This window comes from Calonectris borealis, chromosome 1, assembly GCF_964195595.1.
Source record: "Calonectris borealis chromosome 1, bCalBor7.hap1.2, whole genome shotgun sequence".
Taxonomy (NCBI): Eukaryota; Metazoa; Chordata; class Aves; order Procellariiformes; family Procellariidae; genus Calonectris; species Calonectris borealis.
In genome coordinates, this window is record NC_134312.1 from 19,190,207 (window position 1) to 19,208,955 (window position 18,749).

At 35.5% G+C, this 18,749-nt stretch overlaps 1 protein-coding gene across 2 annotated transcripts in view; it reads left to right on the forward strand.

Moving 5' to 3' along the window:
• Nucleotides 1–18,749, forward strand: part of TAFA5 (TAFA chemokine like family member 5) — a 323,788-nt gene that overhangs the window by 105,846 nt on the left and 199,193 nt on the right. For both annotated transcript variants that reach the window (XM_075146176.1, XM_075146167.1), the window contains exon 2: nt 12,390–12,539. In XM_075146176.1, the coding sequence (XP_075002277.1) occupies nt 12,390–12,539 (150 nt within the window). The remainder of the gene's footprint in view (nt 1–12,389; nt 12,540–18,749) is intronic.

The following is an 18,749-nucleotide window of genomic DNA, read 5'->3' on the forward strand; positions in this document are numbered from 1 at the left end:
TCGACATATACACACAAATAAATGTGATGTGTAGTTACAGCTGTAATTAATCATTCAGTTCACTACCCTTAGTTGCCCCTTAGGTAATACACGCTTGTGTTGGACTATTTTCTCTAGAGATACCCTCCCCAATCTTTGGTCTGAATTATTGGATTTGTCCTAGTGTCATAATGACTCTCCCTTTAACGGTTGTTGTATAAATTCAGATTACCTATACCTAATTAAAATAACTTTATTTTGTTTGAACCTAATACATTTTGGATTTGAAGCATTTAGACAAAAGGTTATATGGCCTTTCAGAAACCCTTTTTTAATGAAATATTTATTGCCAGCTTTTCTGTTCTGATTCCTATCAGCTTATCCTCAGTTTTCATTCAAGCTGTTATATTGCCATTGGGAAAATTAAAATAAGAAGGGCAGGCCATAAGTGGTCAACATGACCATGTATATCTCATGTATGTACATGAATTGCTTGGTATCAGTCAAGTTTTATTGTATCTGGTGAGTGCAAACATTCATTCAATAAATCTCTCTTTGCTGCTTTCTTACTCATCCCTGTGGGATCATTCTCCTGTCCATGAATTTTATACTTTCTCCTGCCTACATACCATTACCGCAGAAATACTGTGTCAGTATCACTGACCTAAACAACTTCAGTATATTCACCAAAAGGAATGCAAAAAATGTTAATGCTTCTCCCTAATGTTAATAGTTCTCCTTCAGCATTTCCTCTGGATGAGGAGCAGCACTTGGTTATGCTCTGTGCTCTTTAACTTGACAGCTTTCATGTTGTCCTCTGCACCAGAGAACTTCTTGTCAGTGCTGCTTCAGTGTGACCCATGGAGCTGATCAGATCTCACATCCTCTTAGTTTTCCTTTAGAGACTTAGCTGATGAAAGATGGAATATAGTTTATGATGGTTTATGATACATTTAATCCCAAATTTGAGAGGATAATTTAGTGTCATTCATCAGACACAGTCGGAACACTGAAATACTTACTACAGTCAATATTGTGGTGTTAAAGTTCTAGCAAGCAGGTGAGAATAAACAATGCAAAGCATAGCCAATGCCAGACTTGGACCTGACATTTTTTTTGCATATGGCATTCCCTTAGGAATCAGTGGGAATTCTCCTTACACAGGTAAAGTTCCTGTTTTAAATTTTTTCTCTGGGTTGAACTAGAAGTTATATATTGTAAAGTAAAAATATTGCATCCATTGACTATGGTATCATAAAGAGCAGACTTACTGATTCTGTGGTATTAGTATAATAGCTATTGTGAAGGATCTTGGCAAATTGCTTCTATCTTATGATCAGTATGAGAAGGAATACATTCTGAATCATCTTCAACTTCAAGGTCATATAGTACAACACATCCTCCTGTGAAGTATATGTGCATGCATATATGTGTGTGTGTTTATCTAAGTACACATCTTTTGTGTTTAGAAAACTACAGTCTATTCTATGTCTTAGGAAGCATATTTCAGGATGGTACACCATGAGTAATAGTAAACTTAGTTTATCAAAATGCTGAGTAAAACAGTGACAGGCCTCATTTTCGTTCCTTTTTATTAAGGACCTTGATCTGAGGAAGTATTATTTATTAGGCATTCATTGGGAAATTGATAGCATAATTTAACTTTTTATTAGCTAGTAAAACTGATAAGCAGTACATAAAAAGATGGACCTTGATATAGAGGGAATAATAATAATAAAAAAGGTTAATTTAAAGTTTTTTAAAAGGTCATCAGTGTAAAGACTTTTTAACATTGCCTTCTGTGTTATGAACACATACCTTAAAGTTTTGCTTCTGTCAATAGTTTTGTTTCTGTCTATTTTACAGCTGTTAAGTCTAGCACAGAATGGATTTGTACACTTAAAATGTTTTTAGATTTTCAGTATCTTGAGATTAATTCTACATCTGGTGTGAACATACATGACATAACTTCTTTGAGCGTAAGCCCCTCTATATGGTGTAGAGGTGAAATAATGGATGTTTTGAGTATGCAGTGATTCAACACTTAGTTGTATAAATGGAAGACATTGTTCCTGACAAATGGGACACAGGAAGAGGTATTGTGTATGTCTCTAATCTTGAGCCTTTTACTGATTTGTAAAGGTGGGTGGGATGACTGTAGTCCTTGTTCACTGCCCTGTCTTTGGGCAGCCTTGGATATATGTGAGCAACTTACTTAAAACTTCTTTTGCTGTCACCCTCCTCTGAGTTGTGCAGAAGAGAATCTTATCCCATAAATGGTTATCTTCTCGGAGGACTAGAAATGAGGATATAAAAATCATGGATTTCATCCATGAAAACTTTTACTTTCAGCATGCACCTGTTTCGTAAGTCATTTGGAGCAAAGTGGATAAAAATGGAAAATGCAGAAGTGAAGCTGGCCCAGATAGAAAATCACTCCTCCAAGTCTGTAGAACAGCTGAGAATAATAGCCCGCATACTGATGCTTCTCTGTCATACTTGCGTAAAGCACTGTTCCCAGACAAACTTTAAAATGAAAGCCGTCGCTCAAATTCATCAATTAAGGAGCCTGTCAAGTTCACTTCCTCTAGTTGCTGCTGAAGTTTGGTATTAGTCTAACAGAAAGGATATATTTATTTAGCATACTACAGCTGTTTTTTTTAACTTTTAAGACAATGTAATTGTCTAAAACCCTGGTGATGTACCTGCAATAGTGGGGCTTGTGTGCTAAATCTAGCCATGTGCTCAGCACAGCACCTAAATGAGAGACTTCATTGCTCCATGCAGTAAACACAGAGAGGCAGGTACCGCTGAGGAACATTACACTGTTCTTGTGTGCTCAGTAATGAAACTCTGAAAGCTAAGCAGGAATAAATGGCAGACGCAGCAGATGATACATGCTATTCTGTTCCGGTCCTTATGATGTGCTTGATTTGAGAATTCGTGCTAGCACCCAGATTAATTGAACCTATATACCATAAACTTCCTTTACAGTCACTGCAGAGAGAGAGGCACTTCAAGAGGTGCAAATTCTGCCTGTTGAAGCTTTGGGCCTAAGGATCCTTTGTCTGCTCAAGATTCTCAGCATCAAACCCTGATTTGGGTTCGTCCATAATACTTCTAATTAATGCCATGTAGTATTCAGTGGGATTATTTCTTCTCAGGTGTAGTGAGTCATTCAAAATTGTTGAAATTTGTTTCATTCTTGGATATGGGTACTGTGCTACTTCAGTGCCCCTATTTTTCAGTGTTTACTTTTGCAGTGTTGCTAAGTTAAGTTTATATTTCCCTCTGGTTATGTGTGAGCTGTTGTACCTATATGTTCTAAGTAAGTACAGTACCACAGAGTACGAAGTCTTGAGAGACTCTATTTTGTATGGAGAATGTTTATGGACTCTTTCCATGAAAAAAATTGCAAAAGAATGACACTAACTACTAGAACATTTTCTCTGTTATCTAGTGATTTCAGGGTAAACCTACCATCTAGATTACCAAAAAACCAACTGCATCACAGTGCCATCACTAGAAAGAAAATGGATTTTTGTGTCAAAGGCTTTTGCAGATAGGTAAGAGTAGTGTTATAGGCAATAGTCAAAATAAACAGGCTTATTTTAAAGAAATTATTTAGATCTGCTGAGAGTACAGTGGTTGATTTAGTGTGATCACATTTGTCCTACAAAAATGACAGAAAATTTCCATATTTAAAATTTTTTATTCATTCATAAGTATGAGTTAGCATATGGCATGTTAACAAGGCTGGATATTGTTAGGTAGCAGTTGTTTTCAGCTGCATACTTTGGCCTCCAGGTTTTCAAACCTGCCACAGGCACAGAACAATGACACAGTTCTTGTTGCATAGGGTATAACTTACTTCCTGGTGAATGGTAATTAGAAGTTTGGAGTTATTACTCCTGCAGTTTAAGGACTAAGACATATCGATAAGATCTAACAAAACAAAATTTCAGCATATTGATTCTCCTTTCCCACATCACCCCTGCTGGACCAAATTTTACCCCAGATCTGCTGTTGAACCCAAGATCTTGCAGTGCAGATCTTGATACCAGTAGGAAGGACGCTTGTATGATGACTTTTTAAAGTCTATGTTACATATGTAAATAGTTTTCAAGTCATTCTAGGATAAGAATCAAGTCATTATAGAATAACAAATAGTTTGTAAAAAAGGAAAACCGGAGAAGTTAAAACAACTGTTTACCTGTGCTGCTATATTATATTTACTTCCGATATATGGCTTTATCTGCACGTTCTTTCAAACTGATTCCATGCTCCCTGCAGTGACATCTTTTGCTGACACAACAGACTTGTTCCTTCCCGACATACAGCTTCCGGCTCCAACAAATGTCAGTAGCTTTTTAGACAAACCTGTGCTTTTTATTCCTGTCTTTCTCAAGAGAAATATCAGCATCTCTCCAATAACATTTTTCCCCCCTGTGGCTATTCTGTTTGTTTTATAAACAGACTAGATTTATTTTACATGTAGAGGCGTGGAAGGGTGTTTTTCTTCTTTCTTTTTCTTTTTTTTAATAGTTTTAAAGATTTTTAGGAAAGTAGTAGTGTGACAGCCACTTCCCAACTTATGCAAATAAGCATAGCTTTGTTTAATCCTGAATTCATGCAGTTATTTCCTTTTTGTAACCAACAGAGGTCTCCAGAAGCAGTTAACTAAATAAACCTGCAGGAAGAGGAGTGAACAGGAGGCCCTCGGAACTGCAGGTCCTCCTTGGAGGAGCTCTGTGGAGCTGAGATTTGCAGTTCACACTGACTTACACTGTGGCAGAACTTACTCAGAGAGAAAGGACTCAAACGCCTTGTCATTTCTACTTACTTTTGGTAGCATCAGTTATATGATTTCCTTATTTGTAAGCTCTGCTTCTAGGTCACTATCCAAAAAGAGACGTGGAAGAGACTCGATACAAAACCCTGGAAATTACTAGGCTAGGGGGGATATTACTATAATATTCATGAAATCAACATTGGTGGGATTAATTTGGTTGATTTTTGTGTGAATAAGCATCGAAGACATTTCTCAAGGACAGAAGCTGTGATCGCTGTCGCTGAAATAAGGGGTGCAAGGGTCACTGGCTCTCCTGGTGCTGCAGCCTGATGGGTTCCCAGCCTCCATGCTGGAATCAGTGAGATCCTTCCCAGGATACCCGGCAGGGCAGGGCTTGGCAGCCAGGGGGGCACCGGGGCAGCCCCAGCCCCAGGCACCAGGCACCTCCCTGGGGACAGGGACAGGCCGAGGCCAGGCCGGGCCGAGGGCCCGCAGGCGGGCCTGGCTCGGCAGGGCCTATGGCCAGGCAGGGCAGGGCTGTGGGGAGCTGGAGACCGGCCCTGCTGCAGCATCGCTGGGGCGGGGGCTGACGGTCCTGGGGGGCTGGAATGGGGTCCTGGGCCATGGGCAGGGTGTGCCAGGCAGGGGCAGTGAGGCCTGTGGTGGCCCTCACGGCCCTGACATAAATTTCTCTCTCAATGCTGTACTTCAGCTGTGTTTTTCTTTCTTTTCCGTAAAATGCAGCATATCAAATGTGTTGGTTTTGACCTGAGACTGTATAGGAATTTGAGAAATGACATTGCCATGGGATTAGTATGAATTACTTTTTAAAGTAGTGTACCAAATAAATAGGCATTTATTTAAAAGTAGGTTCATATACATAAATGCCTTGCTTCTGCATTTATTAATACATCCTTGGCTTGATTTTTCAAGCCTTTTCTGGTCTGGAATTCCCCTTTGTACCGATTCTGTCTGAGAATTGCCTTCAGAAACTTGAATCTTGAAGTTTGTTTTTACTGAACTTTGGTTTTACATTTATTTGTCTTTCTGTTATGTTCTTAATAGTAAGATATAGGGGAAATGATTCAGAATTATACAACAAAATATTAAGCAATTATGTACAATAGCAGCATCAGGTGCAATAAGTTAGGGCATTAGTCTTATCTGGGAAAAAAAGAAATCTCAAAACGCATCCTGAATGTATCTTGAATCTCCACAGGCTCTATTTTCTTTCCTGTGCAACTATTTAGAAGAGTAGGATCTATCTTAATTAAAATTTACTGCTTATTTCAGAATGGAAGGGCTGAAAGCTATTTTCCTACCCTCCTAATGTCTGTGCTGTTTATGTGCTTGAGATGGCTAAGTGGTAGTCTGAAAATTGCAATAAGATTAGTAATTACTAAGGGGACATAATGTACTGTTTTGTTGCAGCAGAACTCTGAAAATACTTAAATTGACGCTTAAAAGGAGAAGGCATTCATTGTATTTTTCTCTCGGCTTTCGTAAGTTTTATTTAACTGTGATTTCTACAGTAAGTTTCCCTTCATAAAATGAGCACTAAAAACACTTCTTTTGAGACAAATTCTCTTCTTTTATACCACTAAAATGCAGAATCACTCCTTTTAAGATTGGGAAGCTACAGAGGTCACATGCTAAGGTTGATTCCAGCCAAATATAGCTCTCAACCTGTAATGAAGTAAATCTATGGAAAGTTTTGAATAATTTGGTCTGCTGCTTTTTAGTTTACTGGGCACCTATGAGTTACACCAGTAAATTATGATTATCCAAATTAGTTACTTTTTGTTTCAGACAGTGACATTGTCCTGTCTTCTTCTACTGATAGCATAGTCATACCCTCAAGAAAAACTGGTCAAGACTATTTTAAATAGGTTGTCTAACTGTACTAGCATGAAGAATTGCTTTGTGTAGTCTGTTACTTAAGCAGCCACAACATTTGTTTCAGTAGAAAGATACAAGGTCCTAAATGGTATACGAAACATCTTGGAAACAAATGCTTTCAACGTCAGTGACTTTAGCAACAGAAAAGGGAAATAGTGTATTTCCAAGAATATATTCTATGGAAAAATTGAAATGCCCTTGTATCGCATAAATTAAGATTGTAACAATGTTCTTATTTGATAGTTATTTTGAAATTGTGCTGATTCATTTGAACAGTTTTTTCCCATACTGAGTTACAGAAGCTGAGCCAATTCTGGTCTGTTACTTTAGATTAAATATGTTCTTTCAGAAGGTTTGTTGGAGTTGTTCTTTCTTATTTTATACTAGCTGGATTTCCACAAATTTTGTTATTGTAGCTTAAAGGCGAGTGTGGTTCTTTGGGGCAAACCAATTCCTTGCCATAATCTCTCTCATTCTGAACTAAAATTGAAAAAGAAAAGGTAATAGGACTGTCTGAAATGGGATGATGTTCAGTGTAAGAGATCTTCTTTCAGGACATTTTCTTTGAGGAAGGATATATAACATAAAAAAATTCAAATTCCACTTAAATATATGTGTTTTATTTTTTAATTGAAATGTGTTTAAATATTTGTTATTCACGTTAACATCAAACTGCAAATCATGAGTGACACTAAATGCTTACGTTCCCCCTTATTTCAGTAGGAATTGTTGATACTCAGCCCTGCTCAGGAGTTGGAATGGCTCTGTTGTCAGAAAGACTTCAATATTGTAATAGAAAACTACTGAATGTATTCCTATGATCTGATTTTGAAACAACTCCTGCATTGTGTTCACTGACAAAAGAGTATCTGAATCTAGCCAAGATTTTTAATAACATCTAACTTTATGCATTTTGAACTAAAAGAGCTTGTGTTGCTAGGCATCAAATTGGTGATGCATGGAAAAATTGTTCACTGACACTATAATATAAGCCTGCATGTACAAATCAGAAGTAGATTTTCTGGATGAGCATGACATCTAAAACTCTGGAAAGACCCGTATATTTAGATCAAGTTTTATTTTCATTGTACCCACAGATACCATGAGTTCATCATCTGGTTTTATTTCTTTAAATGACATTTGGGGGAAAGTCTTCAGCTTTTTAGCATGCATAAATTAAAAATTCATAATATCTATAACTTGCTGTACTCAATGTGGATTAGGCAGATTTTATTTTCTGTTAGAGAACAGACATATTTTCCTCCACAGAAAATTAAAATATTATCCCAGATACCCTTCATGTAGTACAAAAATATTTACTATTTGAGGGTTTTACCTATGACAGACAATACAGATCTTTCAAAAGCTTTATTCTTTCAGCAATGGCATATAGTTGACAGAGGGTTCTTAGTAATACACATAAAAAATGCCATTTACTTTTAAACTTTTCAATAACAAACTCTTTTCTTTCAAGAATGTAAGTACTAAAGAACTTTTAAAAATATAATAGTTTTACCTTGAGATCTTTCCTGTGCCATTTGCTAAATATATGTACCTAAACTCACTGATTCCTACAGACTTCCATGAAAGTCTCACAGAGAGCAGTTTCAGAATTGATCACGATGGGAGTTCATTCAGAAAAAAGCAAAATAGGTGCTGAGTACAGCAATTACTGTAAACAAGTCCACGGGTGCCAAGAAGCCAAAAGCCTAATCCTATTGTATTTGGAATTTTAACGGTTGTGCGGATTTTTGGTTTTGGTTTTGGTTCAGTTTAATTAAGAATCCTGTAGTTTTCCTTTTTCCTGAAAGAATTCCGTATAGAAGCATGTGTGCTTGTGGTGGGAGAGAGAGGGGGACATATTAATTGGCATTTTAAGAATGCGGTACGACATTATAGAAGAGCATTAAAGAACCTGAACCTTTTTCTGTTTAGAAAACAGAAACCAGATGGTGGCAACACAAAATCAAATAACTTCCAGTGAGGTCTTAATTACTAAAATAAACTTATAAAATAAATATTTATAAAATATAAAATATTTTTTATATATAATAAATATTAAAACAATAACAGCAACAAAGAAATACCCACTCATTTACTTGGAAAACTGGATCATGGTAACTCTGAAACAATCTTTATGCTTGGTCCATAAAATAATACAAAATGACATTTTTTCTTGGAAAAATTTCAGACAAGACTAGAATGAATCAGAGTTCTCTGATGATGCTTGCCTTTTTTTTTTCCCCCAAGATTATTTCATTCAGGTTGGAAGGTGGTGAATTGCTTTGTGTACTGCAAGTATATAAATAACGATCTACTGAAAATATGGATTCTTTATGACTGTTCCATAGACTGTGGCTCTTAATCTCTCAGCTGGAAAAGCTCCAGTGAAACTCCACCCATTGCTGCCTGGAGATTTCTTCTCTGTGCTTAGGAGTGAAGTGGAGAGTGTTCAGAGGCTCACAGATGAATGGCCTTTTTTCATTAATATCTTTGAAAGAGGTCACTATGTCAACTTCCCTGAAAATTAAAGGTATCCTAATTCTTGAAACTTGGTACTTACAAGAACTATATTCCTTTTGTTCCATCATTTTGTTAAAAAGCAGAAGTAGCAAACATGTCATCTAAGTAAGGTACTCCTGTAGACTTACCCTTTACTTAATGAGAGACAGAGAGGACATGCTTTACAACAGGATGACTGTCTCTCTGGAGATGGGCCTCATGCTTTACAGCCATCTAAAGCCAAGTAACAGTGGATGTACACTATGTTGCAGTGCTCAATATACTTGCAATCTTTACACCCTGTGACACAATGACCAGGGAGTATTTATGTCATATATGTGGGAAGAGCTGCTGCAGCTCTACAATAACTTTTAATTTTCTTCTACTATAGAAACAAGAATGGCAACAGAGAAATTATCTTAAAAAAAAAAAAAATTCTATGAAATGTTTTTAAAATCTTTCCAATTTTCCCTTATTTTTAATAGCTGCACGAAATTCCTTGAAAGGCAGTGTGACATTATCTTTGTATAGCAATTGCTCTCATTTAGGTATCCCAGTTTTTGAAGTTCATCAAAAAAAAGAGGTCACTATGCCTGGAAGAAATTATCATCTCTAAACAAAATAAACAGCTGAAAACAGTCATAAAAAACATAAAAAACAAATAGCCCAGCTGGCTCAAAATGAACCTATGCAGAACTAAAACTGGACAGGTCCAACAGCAAAAAAGATTATCTATAGGTGTCCTTATCGATAGTCACTGCTTGCATTCCCTGGAAAGCTTTTTGCTTTCACAAATTATCTTGACATAAAACTTCAGTCTTCTTTTTCTCTGACTATAGTCCTTATTCACCTTCACTGTGCTGTAAAACTGGTTCCTTTCCTCTGAAATGGGGTTTTATATAATGATCCACCTAGATTATATGATTTACCGTATCTTTTAATGAAAGTAACAATAGTATAAAGACTTACAGATAGTGGAGAATATGGCAACCCATACTCTCAGGAACACTTCCACATATCATATTTATGCTTCCACTTTTTCTTTGGTTTCCATTCAATTTCTGTTCTCAATGCAGGACCGTAATCATGATGTTCAAATGCCTAAGGGCTCAAGATCTAAATACACCCCTGATTATATCTTTTTTACATGATCTACTAAGACAGCTGTGTTCCTGGGAGCAATACATCTCCTGCAACCCAGAATGAAATATTTTATCGATGGGGGAAAAAAGAATGCTTTTTTTTTTTGGTTCAAAATATTTCAGTGTAGCTGGATTTCTCTTGTCCCTATATGGAAAATCATGTGCCACTATCTTTCTTACTTTACTTTACCTTTACTTTCTAACCCAAGATTTCAGAAGAAACAAAGAAAAAAACAGGATATAATAGATAAAAATCCTCTCATCAGTATGTTTATCCTAAGATGTTTTTATTAACAGAGTGGGTGGAAAAGACTAGAAACCCAGAATTGACTGTAGCTCATAAGTCTAGTTGCCAGCAGCCATTAAATACCATGGTGATAGTGTTCACTATCGTGAATATAATTTCTGTATTTATAAATGCCTAATGTATATTACTTAGATGTATGTCATATATTTGCATGAATTTGTAGAGTACCTTGTTCCATATTCATCTTTGAGATCCTCAGTTTTACTATGTTGTAATTCACTGCAGTGTGTGTAATTCACAGCAACATACAATTTAGGTAGCTTAGCAGTGAACCAGTCACAACGCTATTGACAGCCTACAATATTTTGCTATTCTGACAGTTTCAAAACAGTATCCTCACAATAGGAAGCATCGTAAGCTGGTTCTGATAAGGATATATACACTGGGTAAACTTGTATTCTGAATGGAAAAAATGCAGTATACAGAAATATTATTACACTTTTAGACTTAAATTAAATGCCATTCATATATGTTTCAGGGTTTTTTGTGGTTTGTTTGTTTTTTTTTTAATTTTCATGTTAATATAAATTTAAAAATTTCTGCTTCTTGTCTCGTTCTTTTTCAATATTTCAACAGCATAAAAATAATTTACTGTTAATATTATTTAAACTGCATAACTTTTTATCTTATTTTATTTTGAAAATATTTTCTTTTCAAATTCTTATAATAATAAGAATAAATTCTTGTTTTATTTTTCTATGAAAACAAAATGTAGTAAGCTTGTGATTTGCAGATATATTTTTGCACATATTCATTGAAGGTTTATAATTGATTGCCTACAAACACAAAATCCAAAAGAAATTATATTTACCACTGTACCATAAAATCCAGAAATTAGATGTAATACAAAGTGATAGCTGGGATTTTTTTCAGTCTTACTACTCATTGAAATTCAATAATGTATCTTTCTTGCTTGTAAAAGGTAGTATTTTGATATACCAGTAGCCTACTATTGGTTGTACCAGAGGAAGTGCATAATTTTAAATATATAACATTTACTTCAGATTAATATTCTTCGTAAAAGAATTTTTTGCAACTTTTTTTTTTGCCTCTTATAGCATGGTCCAAATTCAGAATTGGGTGGTGTGGATTTCCTTAGTATTCAGGAAAAGCTACATATAATGGAGAAATCAATAAAAAGCAAAAAATGTTGCTGAGCTAACGGGGCAGTGTCATTTTACTATCCTTTGCAGAATGGTTACGTAGTGAATGTAGTAAAAGAAAAAAGACCACCTGCTTCAAATACGAGTCAGGTAGAGAATGAATTACCATTCAGTTTAGATGAAGCAAGAGCCAAAGGACTGACGATCTGGTCAAACATGGGCATACTTTGAAAGACTTTTTCTTTCAAAAACAACACGCAAAGCAGTTAAGACTTCATCATATTCATGGACGTGTGGGGAAGTTTCTTGTTTTCCATATACTTTATCATTTCTTTTCTGAAAGTACATAAAGAGCACACCATTTAAATTTCATTGCTGTAAAAGCAGATTGTTCCTTTACTTAGCCAATATAAGTAAAAGTAACCTGTGTGACCTCAGCTCTCTGGCTTTTATGGAACAATAATCATTTTCTGACAGAACCAGTTTGCAGGGTTTTCATATGTCCACCACAAAGAAAAATTGTATGTCATCTCAGTTTTATTATATCCATCAGCTGGCTGCCCATTTGTTGTGGAGTGTCTGCTGTGACATAGGGCCGTGACTTTATTCGGCTGTAATAGATTGCCTGTAGTGACTCTGGTACCTGTTGCTGGTTCTTTTTCCAGGTCAACTGGCTGCAGGTACATGTGAGATTGTTACTTTGGACAGAGATAGCAGTCAGCCCCGAAGGACTATAGCCCGACAAACAGCTCGCTGTGCATGTAAAAAAGGACAGATTGCCGGTACAACAAGAGCAAGGCCAGCCTGTGTTGATGGTAAGAAGCAAAGATCTATTCAATCAGTTTCTACCAATACAAGAGTGGTGTAAACTGGTAGTGTCTCATAAAAAAATAAAAGCTCTATAGAAGAAATTTTCATGTGTCCCAACTAGCAATGGCAATACCACTGAAATTCCTCAAAAGGGTATTACTGACTAACAGTATAGATATTTCAGTTACAATTTTTTAATTGGAATTTTCACTTTTCTTTTCGCTTGATATGCAGTTGAATGTTAAGGGCATGGTGCTGTTATATTTTGCATGTGATGATAGGATCAGCAGTAAAATGGCATTCTTTTTTCCCCTACTTTTTATTCCTTATAACATTAAAAAAACACTGCAAAAAGAACCTCAAAGGTTTTATGCCACTGGGAAGCTAATGTGACTGCTCCTGTGTGATAGTTAATGTTGTTGAAGAAAACACTGATACTATAGTTGGAATATAGTATCTGAATATACCTCACTGTCCAGCATTACTTCTCTCCTTAAAATGATGATTCTGTATGATTCACTGCAGATGCAGTGATAGCATGCAGCTGGAAAACTGCTGACATATGGGGAGGTATGAAAATATTTCACTTTGAAATCATTTTTTGGGACAAATTAATTTCTGTGTTACAGCTAAATAAGACATTAACAACGGGACAATCTTCAAGACAGGTCTGCCAGTGCAAGGCTATTAGCAAGCATTCATATTAAAAATAAAATTGTAGACATATTGAAAATAGTTGGTGCAAAACGGTATGTTTTGATTTAGGCTCAGTTAATAAAAGTAAAAAGAAGATGCTTATGTATAGAACTATAATAAATTCACAGATTGCCTTTGAATACTGACTGGTTTGAGTCCTCAAATAAAAATATTGCTGAGAACACCCTACTGTTGCCTCAGAATTTGGTCTTATCAGTGATTATCAAAGAAGACAGCTCAAAGGACATTTCAGAGCTTACCCACAAAGCTAAATATAGAACATCATGCACATTCTATTTTTGCATTTTCCTTTCACTGTTTTTGGTACTCTGTAAGACAGTTTCTTAGCTGTCTCTTTTGTAAAGTGATACTATATCCAGTAATTCTCTTCCTTCCTGGTTTATTGTAAGATCATAAGACTTAATTGCTTAAGAAAGGAATGATTTTATTGTGTCATTTATAGTTTGTAACTTTAGCAAAAATACTTGTTAGCAATTAAAAAATTCAACATATGTTTCCCATTTTAAAACAGCAAAGTTCTAAGGGAAAATACGAGTTTTGCATCATCTGGTGGGAACTAAACACAATTTCTCCTCAGTCAGTTACAGCCTATGGTGAGGTTCATTTGCTGTAACTTGGGTATCCAAAGTTAGTTGTCTAAACTAGTAACTCCAGTTTTTCTTTATACCCAATGGAGAGCAAAAGGCACCTTCTCAGAGTAACTTATCTCATCCTAAGTGCCTAAGATAAATTGTATGTAGCACTCTCTGGTACTTACTGTTTCCCTACCTTGCCTTAAGACACCTGTGGTGATGAGACTTTAGATAGCTAGAATGTATTTGTCAGTAAGAAGACATGACTACACCTCATCCTCCAATTGCTATATTAGCTTAGTTTCCAAGTATGGAAGGTTTGAGGTCATTTAATATTAAAAAAAAAAAAGAATTCTTTATTTTGTTGGGAAGTCACGAAGAAGGGCTATTTCAAATTCTGCTTTTGCTTTCAATGTACTTGATCATCATTTTATGAAAACAGAGAAGTGGATGACAGGATCTATGTTTAGGTATTGTGTAATCAGAGAGGGTTCTTTATGTAATACTCTACATTTGAAAAATAAGTGGGAAGTTCATCAATTGAAAAATAGAGCTCCCCATTAACTTATGTGTCCAAGTATTATCATTCATTTTTTAAAGCTTTTCTACATAGTTCTAATAAGATCTAATAACATGGTTCTTAATTATTTTGTGAAATGTTTATAGTTAGGATGTTGAGCCATTTGCTAAGAATGATAACTGCAAGACGTGTGGGACATGCTACTTTGCTTTCCTGGACACTGTTAGGGACGTTTTGTAATCAAAGCTCAAAAAGATTAATGATACCTAGAACTGTATGTCAAGTATCCAAATTAAAAAGGAAGCACAAGCCAAATCTTTGATCTGTAGGTTTTATTCGTGAATGAAGTTAAAAAAATAGTTTTACATGCCATAAACACAATTATATAGGAAAGCATAAACGAGCTCTTTATCTTGTGTCTAATCGTCTGCTTGCAAATAAAGCTGGCAGATAAATTGGCCATTGACTAACAAGTTTCCATCTGTGAATTTACCAGGCTCATAGTTTAAAGAATACTCACTAAATTTTTCTGTACTGTTTATGTTAATTTCTAGAATAAAGCATTTCAAAAACAGCTACTAAATGCTTTCTTCTGGACAGAACATGAATTAAAATTATGTCTGAGAAAAGTTAATTTTGTCTCTGATATTAAGTCACATCCTGCTGGTTTAGGAATGCAACAACCAAACTTTTTTTTTTTTTTTTTTTTTACAGTAAAGAAGGGTATTTTCACATGCAGAAATCTTCCTCTAGCAGACATTCCATTCACTTTTTTCTTATATATCCCAATTTTCAAACAAACAAATAAATCCTTCTCTGAGGTTTCTTAAATAGGACATAGAGTGTGCTTTTGCAAATTTTCTTTATTTATATTATAGTTGATGTTAAGAGTGTAACTGCTATTTGAGATTTCATTTCCGCTATCAAAAAGAAAAAAATCTCATTGGGCAGTGTTTTTTTAATGCCAGTTTGCTTTCCAAAGATTTGGTTCTTTTAGTTTTATTCTTTATATAGTCTTGATTTTAATGAGATTATTTCTGAAGTAAAGGTAGCAGAATTAGACCTTAGACCTTTAATAATTAATGCAAAGTCACTTGTGAAGAAGCAAGCATAGTAAGCGTGACCTGCTAACCTACTACCAAGAAAATATTAGCTAACAACTGTGTTACAGCTTCTGGCAAGAGAGCGTTTTGAAGATTCAGTACCAAAGCTATTAATTTTTACAACCTTAACATGCATCATGTTGTACCTGGCTATCATTTGTTCACTGTTTAATGGAGAGAAGTGCCTTAGAATATATTCAGTTATGCTGTATATTTCCTGGAGTTCTGAAATGCAAGTGTCAATTATTGAAGCAAAAAGAGTAAGTAATTTAAGGGCTTTTAAACCTCACAAGCATTGTCTGAGATTGCACTTGTCAACGTAGTTCTTGAAGTAAGTCCTGAGCTGATTACCAGAAGCCACTCCGATTTCCACTGCTACATCAGCTAAGGTCTTTTCCTCAGAAATGAAAGGCAGTATATGTCAGATAGATAAAACTAGAATTCTTAAAAATGAAAATGCAGTGATTAGGACTTGGTCTGAGCAAAGCATGAAGAACAGAGATTTTCTTGAAATGTTTCCCTATGACGGAGAATACTGATTTACTCTTTTTTTTTCCTAGCCGTCTTTAACTATGGCAGATTGCTAATGTAATCTGAAAAAATGGCATCAATATTCACCCTGATTTCAAGCTTGATTTAGTGTTGATTGCTTCATTCCTAGACCCACAGAGTCATAATGTATATTTGGTATGTTTGGTTGTGATGTAATATTTATTCATGAATGTAGGTTTTGTGTTATTATGACAGTAGTTTGCCTGCACTTTTAGTTATATTATTATTATTTACAACTAGCATACCCTAGTCCCTTTTTTAAGATCAAATTCCATAGCAATGACTTCAGTTGCATTACTTTGATAAGATATTATATTTCAACATAGCATCTGGTTTATCACCAGAGTAATTTCCCTGAGTGTCAGTCAGGCTTCATCAGTTTTTTAAGCTGGAGCCTGTGAGAGACTGGAAGATAGCAGTTATTCTCTATTTTTGTCCAGTACCTTTGCTAATTTAAACTTGTTTTAAACCAAGTGACAAAAAGTCTTTGATAACAGTGTGTATACACATGCACCCATGGTTTGCGTTCTTTCACAAGAATTGTATCTATCTGAAAATAAAATTTGTTATGCCAAAACGTTTCATAGAATACAATATATTAACTTGAGAAAAGTGGGATGAATATTTAAAGGTTCAATAGATTCCAGTAATTCTGTCCAATATATATTTGTAGCTCAAAAATAAACAGCAATTTTCTCCAGAAAATAGAAACTGTTGATGAGAGGAAAAGTGGTATAAGAGAAGTGGTTTAATTGCTTGAGAAAATTAGGATCTTTAATTTGCTTACCTGAATTCTGTGATGAGAAGATTCTCATGCTCTGAATTTGAGTTCTGAATACTTTTATGTCCACAAAGTGCTATGAGAAATCCCAGGACATTGATCCTGATATCCAAAATTCCTAGATTTGGAATAGCTGGAGCTCAGGTAACTGAATTCAAAGTGTTCAGACAATTTATGTTGTGAATTAAAGGTTTTGTTTTTTTTTTTTTTTTACTTTTTGAAGTTTTAATAAAGTTTTAATTCTTTTGCAAGCATTGTAACAATATTATTTTCTGTAGAATATTAGTTGATATAATTTGTTCATACATTATGATTAACATGGTTTTCAGCTGGCATTGACTGATTTTGTTTAACACAGAAACTGAGTATCCACATGGAAGCCACGTTAGTTTCGATCAATAATTCCCTGCTCTTCTCATTATCTCTAGGAGTCTACAGGGAGGTGTAGAGGTCAGAACTGATCATTAATAGAATCCTAGGTCATGCACTTGAAACAAAACTGCCTAATACTTAGAGAGCTTCATCATTCTAAATGATCTTACCCATCCTGGGGAAAGAAAAAAGAAAAAAAAAAAAGAAAAAAAAGAGGACTATAATGATTTTCAGATATGGGAATTTTAGCTTTTACATTTACAATATTTCATATGTTTGTTAATGTGCTATTTATATTATTTTATCCTGGTTTTATTGCAGATATTTGCAAATGTTTCCTCACTGTAAATATTATACATTTAACTTTGTTGCATTTAAGATATGTCAATTTAAAACAAGTAAAACCAAAAGGTAAAGTTGGATGGATATGAAATTAAAAGGAGACTGAATAATACTACATAGACATTTTGCTGGGCCAGAAGTAGAGTACTGTATAGTGTGGAAGATTTAACTCTAGGAGAAGAGTGGGAACTATTTGGCCATGAAAATGATCATATGGCTGGAATACCTCTTCTGTGAAGAAAGGCTGAGGGAGTTGGGATTGTTCATCCTGGAGAAAGCTCTGGCGAGAGCTTATTGTGGCCTTTCAATATATAAAGGGGGCTTATAAGAAGGGCACAGGAAAACTTTTTACCAAGGCCTGTAGTGACAGGACAAGGGGGAATGGTTTTAAACTAAAAGAGGGTAGATTTAGGTTGGACATAAGGAAGAAATTTTTTTGTGATGAGGGTGGTGAGACAAGTGTGATGGAACAGGTTGTTCCATGAACAATGGAGAAGTTGTGGATGTCCCATCCCTGGAAGCATTCAAGGTCAGGTTGGATGGGGCTTTGAGCCACCTCATCTAGTGAAAGATGTCCCTGCCCATCGCAGGGGGGTTGGAATAAGTGATCTCTAAAGGTCCCTTCCAATCCAAACCATCCTATGATTTTATGATTCTATTTGATCCTGGGCAAATGGTATTAATTACATTATGGTGGTAGCAAAACAATTGGCTATTCTGCTAGGTAGTTATGAGGTTAAACAGGTTAGAACATGTATTTAGCTTATCTTGCTATTCTTCTTGACAGACTGGAAAGGGTGACAATTACTTTAAACTAGAGAATATTTTGCCTGTAATGAACATTTTGGAAAAATTATCCTAATAAAATTCTGCTGGTTCCCTGGGGTCTAAAAGGCGATACCACCCATTTTCTGTTTTTCCTTTCTCTATTTGCATGGAGAGCCTGGGTATCAAAAAACACTGTCAATACTAACATTTCAGTTGCAGAATCACAGAAAAGGTTATAACTTAAGGGGATGGAATGCCTCTCCTATGAAGAAAGACTGAGAGAGTTGGGGTTATTCAGCCTGGAGAAGAGAAGGCTTCAGGGAGACCTTACTGCAGCCTTTCAGTACTTAAAGGGGGCTTATAAGAAAGATGGGGACAGACGTTTTAGCAGGGCCTGTTGTGACAGGACAAGGGGGAATGGTTTTAAACTAAAAGAGGGTAGATTTAGACTAGCTACAAGGAAGAACTTTTTTGCAATGAGGGTGGTG